Source organism: Tursiops truncatus, chromosome 1 (assembly GCF_011762595.2).
Source record: "Tursiops truncatus isolate mTurTru1 chromosome 1, mTurTru1.mat.Y, whole genome shotgun sequence".
In the NCBI taxonomy this organism is placed as follows: Eukaryota; Metazoa; Chordata; class Mammalia; order Artiodactyla; family Delphinidae; genus Tursiops; species Tursiops truncatus.
Genome location: NC_047034.1, coordinates 131,675,767 through 131,693,580, shown reverse-complemented (window position 1 = coordinate 131,693,580; position 17,814 = coordinate 131,675,767). Strand labels below are relative to the sequence as shown.

The 17,814-nt window shown below is 41.8% G+C and overlaps 1 protein-coding gene across 7 annotated transcripts in view; it reads left to right on the top strand.

Moving 5' to 3' along the window:
* NFIA (nuclear factor I A) overlaps positions 1-10,241 on the top strand; it is a 401,445-nt gene extending 391,204 nt beyond the window's left edge. For all 7 annotated transcript variants that reach the window (XM_073789111.1, XM_073789101.1, XM_073789092.1 and 4 more), the window contains one exon: positions 2,899-10,241. In XM_073789111.1, the coding sequence (XP_073645212.1) occupies positions 2,899-2,916 (18 nt within the window). In that variant the 3' untranslated portion in view covers positions 2,917-10,241. The remainder of the gene's footprint in view (positions 1-2,898) is intronic.
* The last annotated feature ends 7,573 nt before the right edge of the window (positions 10,242-17,814 follow it).

The window sequence follows — 17,814 nt, the reverse complement described above, 5'->3', positions numbered from 1 at the left end:
AGTAGCCGGGTTAATTGTCATGAAGATTAGTGTAATGTGGAAATAAGGACTAATGGTCAAATTATAGGAGTGAAAAAGTTTGAGAATAGGTTTTGGTTTGGGCCTGAAAGGGTTAATTAAGTTTTTTTCACAGGTTCTTAAAGACCCCTAACCCAGGCCTTCAGGAGCCATATTGACACCCCACCCCAGGGCAACTCGCTCCTCTGGTGACATGTTGCTGGTCAGAGCACAATAGCCTTCTGTGTCTGCAAATCATTGCTAAAATCATCCCAAGGAAAAAAAAAAGTTTGAAAGCTTTAACGTTAGACAAAAGCCCAAGAGCTGCAGTGCGCGGCTCCAAAACTAGGAGTCAGCAACTTCTATTGATTAAAAACTAACCTTTAAAGTAACTCTGAGAGTGTGTGGTTAGCATTTAAATTTAAACATGTCATGAGTTGATTTGTGTTACTGAATACCAACTCAGAAGGAGTAACATTCACATCGCATTTTTTTTATAATTCCCTTAAGCAGCTAAAGTATTTCATGAAATGTCAATAGGGCAAAAAGAAAAAGGGGCGGGGGGGGGGGGGTGGTGGCCAAGGCTGGGCCTGTAGTTTTCTTTCCCATGCAAATATTCACCCCCCAAAAGAAAAGTGTGGAGAGTGAAACACAATAATTAGTCCTTTGTCTAACTTTCCCAAGTGCCAGAGAAAGACAGATTAATTAAATATACAACAGTGTTGGTTTTTGGAGTGGGGGTCTTGCTTGCTGTGTAGGTCATAAATTAGGCAGAATAAATACTTCAATGTGTTTGCAGTGAGCCTGCTACGTCAGAGCCACTGGAAGGTTGGTGGGAGGAGAACGGAGGGTTTCTTGCTAATGATAGTCACGTCTGGGTCTGTCTGGTTGCTCGTAGCAACCAGACATGATGTAACACCAGGATGAACTTGAACTTGGGGGACTTGAAAAGAGAACAATAGACCAGAGCAATCAATAAAGCCTATTTCAGTGAAGGATTACAGAGCTGCTCTGGGGTAACCTTGTCGGCAAGGCACACACTGAATAGTAAGATGTGTGAAGAAACTTTTTTTTTCCTTTGCTTTGCTTTTTTAGAGAAGCGTAGAGGCACTGCAGATTTTTGTAGTGCACCAAGGTTGTGTCCAGAAACTGTGTATGGAAAACTGCTCCCTCTGCTGACTCACTGGGTCCCAGGTGCTTGCTTCGAGAACTACGACACAGTGTCAGATTTAAGAAGTCTGGAATTTCACAACTGACTTAGAAAGTGTGAGAACAGAAATTGTAAGCATTATTCGCCGCACCCAAAGTTTGAGACTTTTGTTAGAGGGGGACTCGGCTCTAACTAGGATCCACGTCAGCTCACCGGGAGGCCCACTAGAAATAACAGTTTGGAGTCTGCCCTCCCCGCGCCTCTCTTCCCCCTTCTTTCTTTTGTCCAGTTCGATTTAGGCCGTGTGTATTTGCCAGGATGATTTCCTTTCAGTACACAAGAGGCTTTATTGTGTTCCTCAAAGCATGTGGTCAAAGAATAACATCTAAAAGTATACAGGATGAGTAGTTTTTCGGTTTAGGCTTAGGTTTTTTTCAAGTCCTCTGGAGATCAAAGGTAGCTTGTGTGACCAGGAAATCTTATCCCAACCTCCATGTAGCTATCACTTCGCCATTTATCCTGGGATCAAACGAGTCCCTGCTTTACCTAATTGAATCTCTTGGACACGGATGAGCCTTCATCTGACTGAATCAACCCAAATGGAACCCTTTCTGATGCTGTCAACTCAGAGATTTCGGAAGCATTCACTTTTGCTAGAGGTTGATGATTTTTCTGTGAATAATGATAAATGTGGTGAATTTGGTAGGGTATTTCTGGAGAAAAGTTGTCAAAAGCCATATACTTTATTTCACTTGTGAAACTGACTCTGATATTAGACCATAATTGGTCACTTTGTTTAGCTAACATAGAAGAAGTACCAGCATATAGAATGACGTATCATCAGACTATTGCCCAAAGCTAATCACCTAAGGATTTATGAAGGGAAAAGGTAACTGGGCCCAGCAGGTATATGGAAGGGTCTAAATAAATGTCGCATGAACGGAAGCGTGAACGAGGGCTATGCAGGTGACCTCATTTTTTTTTCCTTTGGACATCACACTAGCTAATAGGATGAGATCTTGATACCACATGATTATTTTATGTCATTTTTGAAAACATTATCTTAGAAAGATCGAGCTTGAGAGGAGCATTTTACATCATAAAATCTACCTCATGTACATCTAAGGAAATTGAGTAGAAGAGAGATGCTGTGACTTGTCCTAAATCACCCAGGATTCTTGGTACAGCACTTTTTCTACTATAGCTCCATTTACTCTTATATCACTGCTGATCATCTGTGCCTGTTACAAGAATGTGGCAATAACGTCTCATTGAAAAGGAGACGTTGTGAAATTCATCAGAGAAGACACTCATCATGACGCAGAACCTCTCCCCTCGCCCATTCTCCACTCATTCAACTTTTCTTTGTTGAGAACCTTCTATTCCAGACACTGTGCTAGGTGCTGAGGGTTCAATCAAAAACCAGATGATGAAGCTTCCTGCCATCCTATAGCTGCCCTCTCCAGACTGCAAAACCCATATATGTATTTCAAGTGGACATAAATACTTTATTTTGTAAGATACACTCAAAACATTGGCAAACCCCAACAAAGGCATTGAATTTCAATTTCAGAAGAGTGAGATCACTTTCAGTGTCTCAAGATTTACTGTTTGTCATTCCTTTACTTTTCCCAGTGAATCCCCTCTTCGTCCCTAACGTAGATCTTGATTTCACCGTTGGAAGGGCAACTTTTAAAATGTGTTACTTTCCAAATTGTGCCTCTAATTGCACTTTTCCTTTTGTCTTCCAGTCCTGGTACCTGGGATAAAAGTCACAGCGTCCCACCATCCACCAGACAGACCACCTGACCCCTTCTCAACTCTGTAACATGGACGCATCCTCAACCCAGCGCAGTTACAACTTCACTGTCACTGGAAGGGGAGAATCAAATCAACTTGTACATGGAAACAGCGAGCATTATGGTCCAACAGCAAAGGCCATAACCTTTTGGGATTTTTTTTTTTAATACTTTAGGGACTGTTGTAATTTTCTCATATGGTGCTGGAAATGGTTGGGCTTTGTAACATTTGAAGTGTTTTCCGTGGTAGCGTGAGCATTAGGCAGTGTGGCTGGAGAAGGTCTACCCTTGCTCACTGACTTCCCGTTGTGACACACTTTCTTTACGGAGCCCGGCTGTTTCACAGTATTTCATGAATTTACCCACACAGGTGTGAGCCTCCTTGAGCAGTCAGGAGACACATGGAGAACTAAGTCTTTTGTAGTAGCTGAGATCTGCAATATCTAACTTACGGGACAGTCAAAGGGCAATGTTTTTCTGTAACATATTGGAAAAAGAAAACGCAGTTATGTTCCTTTTTTATTTTTTCTTTTAGTTTGGTTTGGTTCAGCAGTCAGCAGTAAACTAGATAACATGGCCCGGAAGGACAGTGAATCCACTCACGTTGCAGAATAATTCCGAAAATGGCAAACTACTACTACTACTATTCAGTTTTTTAAAAGTTTTGAAATGCTGCACTTACATTTAAAAAAAAAAAAAACATTTTTTCAACAATTTCAACAATGACACACAAATTCACATGGAAATGGGGAAGATGGTCTGTTTTGACAGAAACTGACAGGAATCAATCAAAACAATCGAATTTTGAATTGAGTAAAGTGCAATTTCATTGGATAGCTAAATATCTTTGTAAGATAGAGATTGTTGAAAATTCTATTTTTGTTTTTCAAGTCCTTCCACCCCAGGACTCTAAATTATTGGGGTAAAAAACAGCCTTGCAAGAAAAAGGGGAGCTATTTTTGCTTTTTATGTTTTTTATTGTTAAACTTGTATCCCTTTAAAAACTGAAGGAAAATTTAAAAAAAAAAACAAAAAAACAAATCTAATGGTGCTTTTACCACAATATGTTAACTACATTAAATGCTAATTAATTATTTTCTGTTATCAAAGCACATAACTAAAATGAAATCATGGTATCTGTTAATTTTATAAGCTAGAAGTCACTATAATGGATTATGCCAATTCTGAAAATTTTTACATGTATCAGGCAACATAGGATTTATCAGTTATCAGACACTTCATTGTTCCAGAGATTGTCCAGAAATTTTAAAGACCTTTGCGCCCCTGAACTGGGCTATGGGAAAATAATATTAATAATAATAATGAAACCAATACTGACACAAATGCTGGTGCCCATTCAGATCAAGGGTACTTGTTAGGGAAAAAAAAAAGTTTGCACCCCCAAATGTCCTGTATCTTATGTAAAAAAAAAAAAAACCACAAAAAACAAACAAAAAAAGAACAAAAAAAAGTGCAAGTGATTTTTCTACCAGACAGCGAAGCACCCCTTTGCTTCCCATGCAACTTCAAGAAGGTTTCCTATACTATACATATATATACGTTCTGGTTGGCAAGCCCTGCTGATCAGAGAAAGTCTCTGCATGTTCTAGTGTTAGTAACTAATTTTTATATAGCTAATGTAGGATAAAGTAGAGTGCATTAAGACACAATATTGTAATCCCTACTCTAGGCACTTGCCTTTAAACTATGTTTTTCAGCCCTTCAGAAGGGTTCTACTACTGTCCTATACAATCAAGTAACTGAAATTCTTGGGAAGACACTTTGCTCCTCATCTTTCCCCCCCGAAACGATGTTGTTTTGTTTTGTTTTTTTTCCTTAATTTGCACGAAAACAAAAATTCCATATCAATGTGCCTTGCCCTGGATAGCGATTATTTGTGGAATTGTTGCACATGCTCCTCTATTGAAAGGGGTTTTTCCCTAGTCAAGCATTTGGAGACACTTTTTGTAAATGTGACTTTTATGTCAGCCATTGTCAGTTTCAACATCTAGAACTAAATAGAGAGTTAGTTGTTCCGCAGATAGGAGTAGTCTTTATTGTCCTCTGTGGTCAGTGGCAGTGCTATTCTGAGATCTGTAGATGCTTAGAATATCAGTATTTTGGATGTTGCTGCATTTTACAATTTATTTGGAGTCTTCCTTTATTCCCCTCCCCGCCCCCAGATATATGAAAATATGCAATACCTGCTTATATCGTGTAGAAAAGCTTAGCTATGATTAATTTTTCTTTTATTTTTTTTATTTGACCAAAGTCGGTGCTGCACTTGACGCAGTGTGTTTTAGGTGTCTGTCTTTGTACTTTATTTGTGATTTTTGAATGCACGTGCGCAGGAAGGGCTCCTCTTAGAGAAGCAGTCAAACTGTGAAGCACTAAGCTGACCCTGCTTCAAGCAATTTTGTTTTTACAACTGTTCCTTTCACAAGCAAGCCTTAAAAAAAAAAAAGACAACTTCCCTTTTCTTCAGCTCCCACACCCCATTTTTCTTAGCAGACTGCAGTCAATCCACATTCAATACAAAGTATATAATGCCCATTTTTATATGCACGTTTTTAAACTTCCAAGTTCTGAAAATTGTTTACTGGTTATCTCTATTTAAGGAAAAAAAAATAAAATAAAACATTTTGGATTTTCATATGTGTCTGATAAGTGGTTGAATAGTCGTTTGGCGCTGTTGTATGGTGTGATTGTCAGTATATGGTGTCACTTCCTCTAGCCAGCCAGCATACTTTGCCTTCCCCTATAGCACTTAGCTGGGCATTACTTTATTATGACATATGTGCACTAAAAAAAGAAAAAAGAAAAAAAAAAAAAGAAAAAAAATAGCAGCTTTCAGTGCTTCACAGTGAAGGGAAAAAAGCCTAGACAAACATTTTGTCAGAACCTTGCGATAAGCCAAGGTATTACCAGTAAATTGGTTGTATATACAATAAAATTGCACCCTTTTTTTAAAACAAAACAAACTAAGCAATAGTTTGGGCAGTTTTAGTTGTTTTTAGTGAGCATGTTGTAGTCATGACTGCAAAGAGAGAGATTAACTGCCCACTCAGAAGATATGTAATTTGTATTGTTGTATAGTTTTATTGATTACACTGATTTATTCTACCCTATTTTATAATGCAGGACTTTTGTAATGTTGTTTAAATGAGGAAAAATTTCTGTCAAATTAGCCTAGTGAAATTTCTGATTGTTCATTATAAAGGCAGCGTTCATAGAATGGCTTTTCTTTCTTTCCTGCCCCCCCTCCCTTTGGGAACTGGATTTAAGTTTAAAACTTTCCTGTTTCCTTTTTTTTTTTTTTTGTAAGTATTTAAATACAGTTATTTTTTCTCTCTCTCAATGGTATAGCATATTCCTATGCTTGAGAAGTATAGGTCTACTGAAAAACCATTGTAAATGGACGTTACAGGTATGCTGTATTTTTGAAGGTATTTTGTTGTATTAAGTTTGATGAAGCTAAAATTAGGGAACTCTGAACAGATTTGCAGGAAAAAAATGTTTTAAAGGCTTTAAAACATTAGGGAGGCAGTCTAGGGTGATAACGAACAGGGGTTAAGTATTAAACACACTAAGTTATATTTTTGTTCATGTTTCATTGTCCAGAAAGCAGCAGGAAACTGTAGTTCAGTTGTGATCAAGCAGGAAAAAAGAAACACCAACAATATGAGTGTTTAACCTTTTTAGACTCAAAGTCAAGCGAAGATTTTTGAGGAAGACTTTGCTACCTGGGGTGTGTAGACTGACAGACTGAGGGCCATCCGTGTTTGGAGGCCCAGCCCTTGATTCTGAGACCCATTTGAATTTTTTCTCTCCCGTCAAATGGCATTAACAATATTGGCAAAGATAAGTCCCTCAAATAACTCTCCATTTTCTTCTTTGGGAACTGAAGTCAGAGGCACAAACATTAAATCATATCATTTTTCTGTATACTTTTTTTTTTTCTAGCCCATCCCCTTGCCACTAAAACGCTCCTTGTCTGATTATTCATGGGCAGAGGACCTCTTTCCAATGCCGCTCTATCCATCCCACAGTCGTTTTCTTTCCTTTGAGGTTTGAACTAACTTTTCTGTTTCTTCACACCCTGGCATGACAGCTCCTCCCTGCCCCACAGTCAGGCGTGGGCTACGGGCAAGCCAAGGCACACTTCCCAAAGCTTATATTCTTCATACTCTGACCGGTGAAGTGTAAAGGAACCCAGACTTCCCAGAGTCACAGTATTCAGGCAGCCCATCAGAAGATGCAAAACCCATCTCAAAAAGTTTGTCTTTCACTTTTCGAACCCTTATCCTCATAGGCTTTGAACTCTGTAGTTACAGTGTCATAAAGTATTTATGAAATCTGGATTAAGAAAAAAAATTTTTTTCCTTGTGATTGTTTTTTTTGGGGGGAGGGAGTTTCTAAGAATGTCATTTAATGTACTTGGCATCATATCTGTTTGTCCCTAGTGGTGGTGGTCTCTCTCTCTCTCTCTCTCATTCTCTTTCTCTCTTTCTTTCTTTCTTTCTTTTTTTCCTGGTAGCAGGCCTCCATAGAACAAATTTAAAACACAACTGGCATGGTAATGTACGGAGAGCTTCAGTGGCACCTCACCACCCACGCTCCGAGATCTGTCCTAAGACATAAGACAGTCTCAGAAAGCTGCACTGCCCCCCAGCACAGCTTTCATTCAAATCAGCTTCCAAGGCCAATCTCGTCCTGAAGTCAATGCATGTATTTACTGTTTGACAGTAAACCCGCTCTGCCTTCTCCACGTCCAAGGCTGTGCATTCGTCTAATTAGTGTCGTGTATGTTTTCCTTTTATTTTTTCCAATAAAAAAGCAGTGGGATGAAAATTGCTTTGATATATAGCAGGTAACATTGAAGCTATTCCATAGCACTTAACTGTAGTGAATACTGTGTCACCAATTCTGAAATCAATTTAATGTTTAATGCAAATCCATTACATGGTGCTATTACAGGCTGACAAAATGATTTACACAAATGTGACAACTTGGGCTCAATTCACTCTGCTTTCCAACAGTGTAAATGCATAGCAGTGTTTATCTGCATGAGAACTATGCACTAATCTATCTGAAGAAAAACTATATCAACTTTGGTATCTACTTTCCGTTTACTTCAATCCTTGCCTTTTTGGTCATTGTTATAATGCCAGCTTTAGGACAGAAAGAATTATAAGAAAACCAGCATAATACCTGATATATTAAAATGTAGTGCCTGTGAAATCTGTATTATATTGCTCTTCTGAAGTAAGATTTTTCTACACCGGTAGCCTTCGCTGTCTGTCAGTCAGGACCTTCTGGTATAGGTGATGTAAAATAACCGTACAATATTAATGCATGCTATTCCATAATGCTTAGTGAACTGTATGAATATTACTCAAAATTATGTTAGTCTTTTTTTCTGACTTGGTTCTTGTCAGCTAGGTTTAAAGGTATTTCACTGAGAATGCAAATTCTGTCTTTTCTTGGTTTCGGCTGTTTTCAGTATTTTGGAGGTATACATTTACTTAATTCAGTATTACTTGTGTTTTTGTTTTCGTTTTTGTTTTTTGTTTTCTTTTTCCTAGGGGACAAGCATGGGTGTTTGATTTCAGAAATCAGTCCCTGGCAAGACTTTTGTCTCAAAACGACCATTTGAATTTCAAGAACTCTGCTCTGAAGACACCGAGGACATTTCCAAATGAGGGACATTTTCCTTCACCCTCGACTGAAGCTTTGCTGATCCTGAAACGTTTTCTTAATGGACAGTGTTCAGCCAGGTACCCATGCTTGATCCGTCTTCACACCAGACTTCCTCATATTAAAAGAAAAAAAAAAAAAAACGAAAAAAAATCTTTATGAGATCACGTGGCTATTTAGTTTCATGCACAGTTGCAATATTTTCTTCAAAAATAAAACTCTGTACAAACTTTGGGCCCGATTCATAAGAAAAAGAAATTGGCTATTAACACGGGATTTTTAAAATACAACTATTTTTTTTTTTTGGTCTAAATTTGAAATGACTTGCTTCCCAAATGAAATGTTTCATCTCATTTTTTTTTTTTTCCTAAGCCAGCACTGATCTGCCTTTTATGCCCCAAAGGGTTACATAATCAAATTAGGCGGCCGGGGAAATGGGGAGCAGATACCAGAAATGCTCAGAAAGATAAGGGGGGACCACCTGCCCTTGAGCATGGTAACGGGGGAGGCAGCAGCATGTGGGGGTCAGGACCTTGCCTGTGTGCCATGCATCATGAATTTCCACTTGTGGACTCCTGAATCTATTTAATTAAAAAAACACAATTTCCGAAGTATGTCTGGACCACAAGCATATGTGGTAGAAGTGCCACCTCTAATCCAACCAGAGCACCTTCAGGGTGGAAAATACTCCCCAGCGTGTGCGATGTGAACTTGTGTCTCTCCACGGTGGTTTCAAGGACAAATGGTGTCCAATGAATGGGGCTATTTTTCCTGCTGTTTTTATGCTCAGCTTCTTAAAATAACACAAGCTTTCTTCCCTTTTTGATTCTATTTGTGTTACTCTTATTTTTTTAATTTTTTTTAGTAATAGTCTATAATTTAGCACTTTTTTTTTCAAACATCTCAACCGAAGGCCACAAGGCCACTGGCTACGTTGGGATGGAGGCTTGAGAGAGCTGCCCTTTCTCCCTGGTCTCCGACTGCCTTTCTGCACTGCAGAGGCATTTGGTAGCATCACCACTGAGGTACTAGCTAGACCCAGAGCTGGAGCTTTAGCAGATTCTAGGAGGTCCTTAAGGAAGACTTTCAAAGGCAAATACACGACCCCCTCCCCTACTGCCCTGACCTTTGACCGGAACATAGTTCACCGGGGGCTTTTCCCACCACCCTTAGAAATCTGTCTGCTCAAGATACCTCGGTATTTTTTTTCATTTCAAATTGTGCGGGGAGGGGATTAAACACTTCCAGTGATGAGAGAGCTGTTGTGACACTAAACACCCCCGTGTTAATAAGTTGGCTTGACATTTGTTTTTTATGAGCCGGGCCCCCTGTGCCTCTAGTATACTTGTATTGACTCTCATAGATACCCTTTTAGTTTGACTGTGTTCTGTGAAAATTTGTAATTGGTTGAGAATCACTGTGGGCGTCCATTCTTATTCAACTAAATCTCCACAGGTTTTTTGAGCTGGTGTGGATTAGTTTAACTCTTGTATTCAACCATTAGTGCTACCACCTTCTCACATTACAATACAATTACTGGAAGCAAGTACTGCATTTCCTATGCAACAAAAAAGGAAAATAAAAAATTGCTAATGCTATGGAAGCTGTGTCATCATTTGCTTTAAATCATACCTGGGTGGCGGTGTTTGAGTGACAGTTACGGATGTGGATTGGAGTTTCCGCGGAAGACAGACGGTCTCTCTGCACCATGGCGTTTGCATGATCCTTGATGGATGTCAGACACCTTGTGCCCTTCACAGGGTTCTCATGGGCCATATTGGCTTTTTTACCTACTTAGGCAGATGCAAAACTTCACACTCACATAGTGCTTACTATGGGCCTGATACTGTTCTAAGTGCTTTAGATATTGCATCCGTTAGGGCCCCAGGCAGGCACCAGGAAAAGGGTCTAATAGGTTTTCCAACACAAGTATAGCCACCACCCCTGAAGTTAGGGAAACAAAAGTGAAAGGTCGGGTTACTAGAACCTAGGAGCTCCAAGGAGGGACCTCCCACAGATGATGTTTGGATCTTTACCATGAAGGTCGGGGACACCACATGGCTCGTACTCAGACCTCTCAGAGGACGTGGGCAGCTGGTGACCGGCGAGGGGTTCACAGCCAAGGGTATCAGCACTTCTGAGGCAGTAAAGCCTGACTGGTGCTGGGAGAATTGAAAGGAGCTGGGGCTGATCGTGCCTCCGTCCTTGGCAGCTGTCACATTGTGGGAAGGAACTGAACCCAGAAGGAAGTCCCTTCTTGCTTTCCTTCCTAGTCCTAGACTCCTGCCAGGGTCTCTCACTGGCTAGATCTAACCGGAGCCATCTGGCAAGAGTCTGGAAAATGTCGTGAGAAAACTACCAGCCCCACAGAACAGCATACGGAAGGGTGGGCTTGGAGACCAAAGACAAGTAAATAAATACATATCTTAATCCGTTTAATCCTCCCAAGCACGCTGTGGGATCGCTACTATTTCTAATCCCCCTTTTTCAGATGAAGAAATTGAGGCAAAGAGAGATTCGATGATTTACCCAAAGTCATTCAACAAATACATGGCAGGGTAGGATCTGAATCCAAGAAGTCTGGCTCCAACTTCCCTCCTGTAATCGCTACAATATATTGACTCAATTGTTTATTCAACAAATATTTTTTGAGTACCTGTTATGTACCAGGGACTATGCAAAGGGCTAGAGATAGTAAGTAAGTAAAGACTGGGCAACTATTCTTAGGAGGTGTACAGCCTAGGAGAAAAACAAGTACTATTCAAACAAACAGCAGCAAAGGTAAGCATGTAGTTGTGTTAAGTGCTCTAAAGGATACGTACACATTGCTGTGAAAGCGATTGAGACTGGTAAGACAGAAATTAACCAAGCAAAGGGGTGGGCAGCGGGGAGAATGTTCTGGGCAGTGGCAACAGCATGAGCCCGTAGTAGCCCTAGGAGGGGGTTGAAGGAAGGCCTGTTTGGATGAAGAGGAGAAAAAGAGAGGAAGTATGGTACAAGATGAAGCTTCATGTTTAGGTCACAATATTGCAGGGCCTTGCCAGCATATTAGAGATCTTTGTCCTACCCTCTAAGAGCATCACAAAACATGTATCAGTCAGATTAGGCTAGATCTATGCTGTGACACAAACAGGTCCAAAAGTGCAGCAGCTTACAACAAACAATGAAAGTTTACATCTTATTTTGCTTGTCTGACAAGGGTTGCTGGGACTTCTGTATAGAATCTCCTCATTCCAGGACCCAAGGTGAAAAGCAGCTACCATCTGGACCGTTGCTGGATGTCACATGGGGGAGAAGGAGCATGGCAGGACACACACTGGCTTTTAACAATTCCGTCTGGAATTGACACACACCACTTGCGCTCACATTTCATCAGCCAGAGCACGTCACGTGGTTCAGCAGGACCAGGAAGGATAATCCATTCTCAGGGAAGGCTGGAGAACACCACTGCCGATTAGTTGGGGTGGGGGTGGGGGTGCAGTGTGGGGAGTGGGCTGAGTGGAGAAGGCCAGCGAGAACGTACTGCAGCAACCAGAGAAAGGACGCCTGGGCTGTGGCTCCTGTGATGGAGTGGAAGACAAGTGAACAGATCAGAGAGGTTAATAAGGGTGTTAATAGCTACTGTGTATTGACCTCTTTTATGTGCTAAGTGCTATACGTGATTTATCCCATTAAATTTAATATTTTCTCTCTTCTTATTGCAGCTTTCCAAAAGGTACAGTCCGTCCTCAAAACATATTTCTGACTCAGGTGAATAGATCAATTTCTCCCATACATACCTTAGAGTCCAAGTTAGACAGAACCAGTTACTACCTTTCGGTTATTACTCTGGCCAGTAGCAGAACTTTGGTCTCTATTATCTGGAGTTAAGACTTGGAGTTAAAGTCACTAACTCTGCTCCCTCACTGACATACTCTAGGACAGATTGTTTGTAGTACCGAGTTTGGGGTGAAGGCAATGTAGAGATCAAATACAGGGTCAGGCATAAGACTGCCAGGGTTGAATCTTGGCTCTGTATTTTGTTAGCTCTGTGGTGTTGGCGAGTGCCTCAGTTTCCCCATTGGTAAGATGGGAAGAATAACAACAATACCTGACCACCTCAAAAGGCTGCTGTATTTGATGAGTTAATATTTGATGAGTTAACATTTGTAAAATGGCCAGCAGTGGCCTGGCCCATTGTAAATGCTATGTGAATGCAGTAACTAAAAAAATAAGTGATTGCAAAATGTAGAGCTAAGGCATTCTTTCAGCACACTGATGGCATAAGTCTTCTTCCTTGTCATTTCCAGGTCTCTATTTGGCTGAAAATTCTGAGAAAACTTTCATCTAACACCTGCCTCCACTAAGTAGGAAGAAGTGGCATAGAAAGTATTGTTGAAGCTTTGAGGACAGACACACTTGGGTTTAAATCTCGGTTTCTCATTTTATTAGTTCTGCAACACTGGGGGCCTCCGTTCTCCTGCCTGTGAAATGGGCATAAGGATAGCATCTACCTTATGAGATCATTTAAGAGGCTTAAATGAATTAATGCATGAGAGCACCCAGTATGGTACCAACCACATAACAACTATTATTATTTGCAGCCTGGAGTTGGTGCATCCTAAGGAGAGGACCCCTGACACTGGGAGGGCAATATTGTGTAGTGTCTAGAAGCCTGGGCTTGAAACTAGAGGACTTTGGTGTGAGTCCCACTTTCATCATTTGTGGGCCATATGATATTAAACAAGTGACTATACCTCTCCCTGAGTCTCAGTGGAGAGAAAGGCCCAAATGGGTCAATGACTATGGATGAGAAGGTGTGGGGAAGCACAGTTCCAAGCATCAGGCACTAGGCTACATTGAATAGAACCCAGCTAGAGTCTAGGCCCACCTGGCTCTGGTTTCTATTTCCCTCAACAATGTGAATGGCCAGGGAAATCCATTCTCATCAGGCAGGGGAGTTGGTCAGGAGAAGTGGTTCTAGGCATCTTTTTAACCCTTCAAGTTCTAGTTCTTTGTTTTTAAAAAATGGCTAACGTGTAGCAGTCTTACTGGCTTCTGGAGAGAAATAGTGCTTCCCTTGACCTATGAGGAATGAACAAGTTTCCATTTATCTTTGAAACATATAAGGCCATTCTATATTCACTTTCTTTTTTTTTTTTTTTAAATTGGGGTGACATTGCTTTACAATGTTGTGTTAGTTTCTGCTGCACAGTGAAGTGAATCAGCTCTGTGTATACATATATCCCCTCCCTCTTGGACCTCCCTTCCACCGCCACACCCCCAGCCATCCCACCCATCTAGGTTGTCACAGAGCACCGAGCTGAGCTTCCTGTGCTTTATAGCATATTCCCACTAGCTATCTACTTTACACATGGTAGTGTATATATGTCCATCCTAATCTCCCAGTTCATCCCACCCTCCTCTTCCCCCTAACCCTGTGTCCACATGTCTGTTCTCTACGTCTGTGTCTCTATTCCTGCCCTGCAAATAGGTTCATCTGTACCATTTTTCTTGATTCCACACATATGCATTAATATACGATATTTGTTTTTCTCTTTCTGGCTTACTTCACTCTGTATGACAGACTCTAGGTCCATCCACATCTCTACAAATGACCCAATTTCATTCCTTTTTATGGCTGAGTAATATTCCATTGTATATATGTGCCACATCTTCTTTATCCATTCATCTGCTGTTGGATATTTAGGTTGATTCCATGTCCTGGCTATTGTAAATAGAGCTGCAATCTGCCACATTCAGTTTGAATTTCAAGTTCATTTCAGGGAGCCTGGCAAACAAGCAAACAGTACATTTATTTCTATCACATTTAAAAGTTTTTCTAAGGGCTTCCCTGGTGGCGCAGTGGTTGAGAGTCCACCTGCCGATGCAGGGGACGCGGGTTCGTGCCCCGGTCCAGGAAGATCCCACATGCTGCGGAGCGGCTGGGCCCGTGAGCCATGGCCGCTGAGCCTGCACGTCCGGAGCCTGTGCTCCACAATGGGAGAGGCCACAACAGTGAGAGGCCCGCGTACCGCAAAAAAAAAAAAAAAAAAAAAAAAATTTTTCTATTATGGAAGAATACCATTATGTACAACATAGAATTGATTAATGAACTCCCGTGTACCTGCTATTCATCTCTTACAATTAACTCCTAGGCCCTCTATACTCCATCCACTTCTTGACCACCCCCAGATTATTTTGAAGCAAATCTCATATATCATATATTTCATCCATAAATATTTCAGAATACACCTCTATAAAAAAACAGACTTCTGTAAAATGTATTCACAATACCATTATCACACCTCAAAATATTAATAATTCCTTAATATCAAATAACCAATCAGTGTTCAAATACTCCCAAGTGTCTTATGATATTTTAAATAATTTGTCCAAATAAGGATCCAAATAAAGTCCCTACACTAAGTGGTTGTATGTATCTTAAATATTTAAAGGGAAGGGTCCCCTTCTCTTTTCTTTTCCTTGCAATTATTCGCTGAAGAAACTGGGCCATTTGTCCTGAAGAGTTTTTCACAGTCTCCATTTTGTGCATTGCATCCCTGTGGCATAAACATGTTCCACCACTAAACTGGAAGCCTATTCTTGACCTTGGAAGTTGACCCAATGGGATTCAATCCCAAGGCTGCCTCATACGCTGTTATGGGATGGATCAAGGAACTCACCTTGTGTTTGTGCCTTGACTCTGGAAGCTGTGGCCAAAATAACTGGGGCAAAGTGAAAGGTGCCCCAGGAACTGTTCTCCACCAACTGCATCCCTAACTGGTTTTTTTCTCTGACAGGGACAGTGGAGGCAAAGGAGAGTCCACCTCAATGGCAAAGAACTCTGTCTCCTTTGCCACCCACTGCTGACAAAAAAAGAAAGAAAGAAAGAAAAAAAAGCCAGCTTGCCACCTTAAGAACAAAATGAATAATTCTGGTTGAAAACTCAGATAAAGCTCTTTCTGTTCTTAGCGCCCTGTTCAGTGGGCATCCTCTTCCCTTGTGAATGTATGCCCCTGGGATAGAAGTTGGTCCCAGGGCAGGGAGGAGGGGCTTCCAATCAGGCTCTATGGGGCAGTGGAGCTGGATTCTTAGAGCCCTGAGATTGCTTCATCTACCTTATCTGCTACCTTCACTTCTACCGTCCTGGATTCTGAACACTGGCCTGGGCCACACTCTGGTTCCTAAAACTACAAAAATCTCATTGTGCGAAGTCATTCAAAACAAACTCGACCACCATTATTGAGTTCCTCTCCTGTGCCATGTATCTGAGATCATCCCAGAGGAACACAGAGTCTAGCAGAGGAAATAGACATGCAAACCAAATGATTGCACCTTCGCCTTGTAAGAACCAGGGAGACATCATGTGCCAGGTAACGTGGGGTCAGGTATGCCCAAGGGAGAGGGAGAACAGAGAGGGAGCCCAGGGAGGAGATGCACAATGAAGGAATTCAAGGAAGAGAAAGAGTTCAAGACAGTGGCTAAAAGATATAAACAGCAATAGCATAACAATAGTGAGAACAGCAACACGTACCGGGTGAGCCCTTACTTCATACCATACACCTTTCCGAGGGCTTTACATGCGCTCGCACATATAACCCAACCCCATGAAGGGGACGCAACTGTTATTCCCATTTTACAGATGAACATATTGAGGCACAGAGTTTCAGTAACTTTCCTTATATTAACAGCTGCCTGTGTGTGACCTTAAAGTGCATACAGGGGCCTAGGGGTGGGGCACACTTCTTAATGGCAGCTAGCTCTAGATATGTCTGGTCCACTGCCCTCTTCCTAGTGCCTGAAACACTGCTTGGCACGTAAAAGGCACTTTGTTGTGTGACAGGACCAGCGATGGATGTGTCAGTCAGCTGTCCTTGCCCCTCCTGGTCTACCCTTCACCCCTCTCCAAGTACTGTCTGCTCAGGAGGCAGACTGCACGACCTCATCAATGGGCCTCCTCGACCTCAGGTGTCCAGGGATCAGCCAATTGAAAGCCCAGAGAGCAGATGCGGGGGGGGCGGGGCAGGACAATGATGTCAGGGCGTTTATTTCCCTGGCTCTCTCCCCAGGTCCCCGCTGGCCAGTGGCATTCCTTAACAGAAGGTCACAGCCCTTCTCACAATGGCCCTCATTTCTCCTTTTGGGTTCTGATAACGTCTCCCTCTCCTCATTCCCTTCGTCAGGAGGTGGTAAGAGGGCACTGCTCTGTCCTTTGTAATTTCTCTACTTATTGCCCAAACCTTCGTCAATAGCCTCTTTATTAAACCTCTCTCAAATGGTCTTGCGTTGAATATGCCGTCTGCTTCTTGCTGGAATCTGGGCTGATAGAGTGGTCAAGCCAGAGCAGGCTCCCGGAGTCTTCTTTCTCCTAAACTCCAGCAGAGGCTCAGATTTATTCACAGGATGGATGTCAAAACCATAAATTTTCCCATCTTAGTTTATCCTAGCCTCAGAAGGCTGGACTCAACCTTCAAAGGTCACTAAAGTCCATTTCCCTGCCTCCAGCAAGGAATCCTGCCCCCCCACCATCAACCCCGACTGCTCCTGTCAGAGAGAAGTATATCTTACTTTGAAGATCTCCAGGTAAGGAGATACCATAACTCACTCGAGTGTCTCCATCCTCCCTGCCTGATAAATCTCCCTTCTGTCTAACACGAACCCCTCCTGTTACAGGTGAAGCCCGCTTCCTTTGTCTGCTCCTTGGCAAGAGCTGAACAAAAGATCCTTCATTCTTTGAAAATAGGCACTAAATCATCTTTCCCTTCCTGTAACTCTCAAGTGCAGATCAATGAAAGCAGATATTCTGCCCGTGCTGGTCTCAAGTCGTTCTAAGAGAACACTACGCTGTAACGAACACTTAGAATAATGAGTTCTAAAAGGTTTGTCGGGGGACAGCGGGAAAGATGGAGCCCAACCTCCACTGAAGATGGCTGACTGGGTTCCCGACAGGAGAGATGGGGAATTCTTCTCCTTTGATTGACTTGTCTCCTTGGCCATTTATCCTCTACATGTTTTCCTCACCCTGAATTCTGGAGGGCGCTGGTTTGCGGGTAGTTACCATCCCTGACAACAGCCACTGCTGTATAGACAGCTCTTCAGGCCTCTGTTTCTTCCCTATAATCTCCACCCAACTGGGCTTTCGCTGGGCTTGAACTGAGCCAGGCAGGAACCAGGAGCAAGAATACAGCC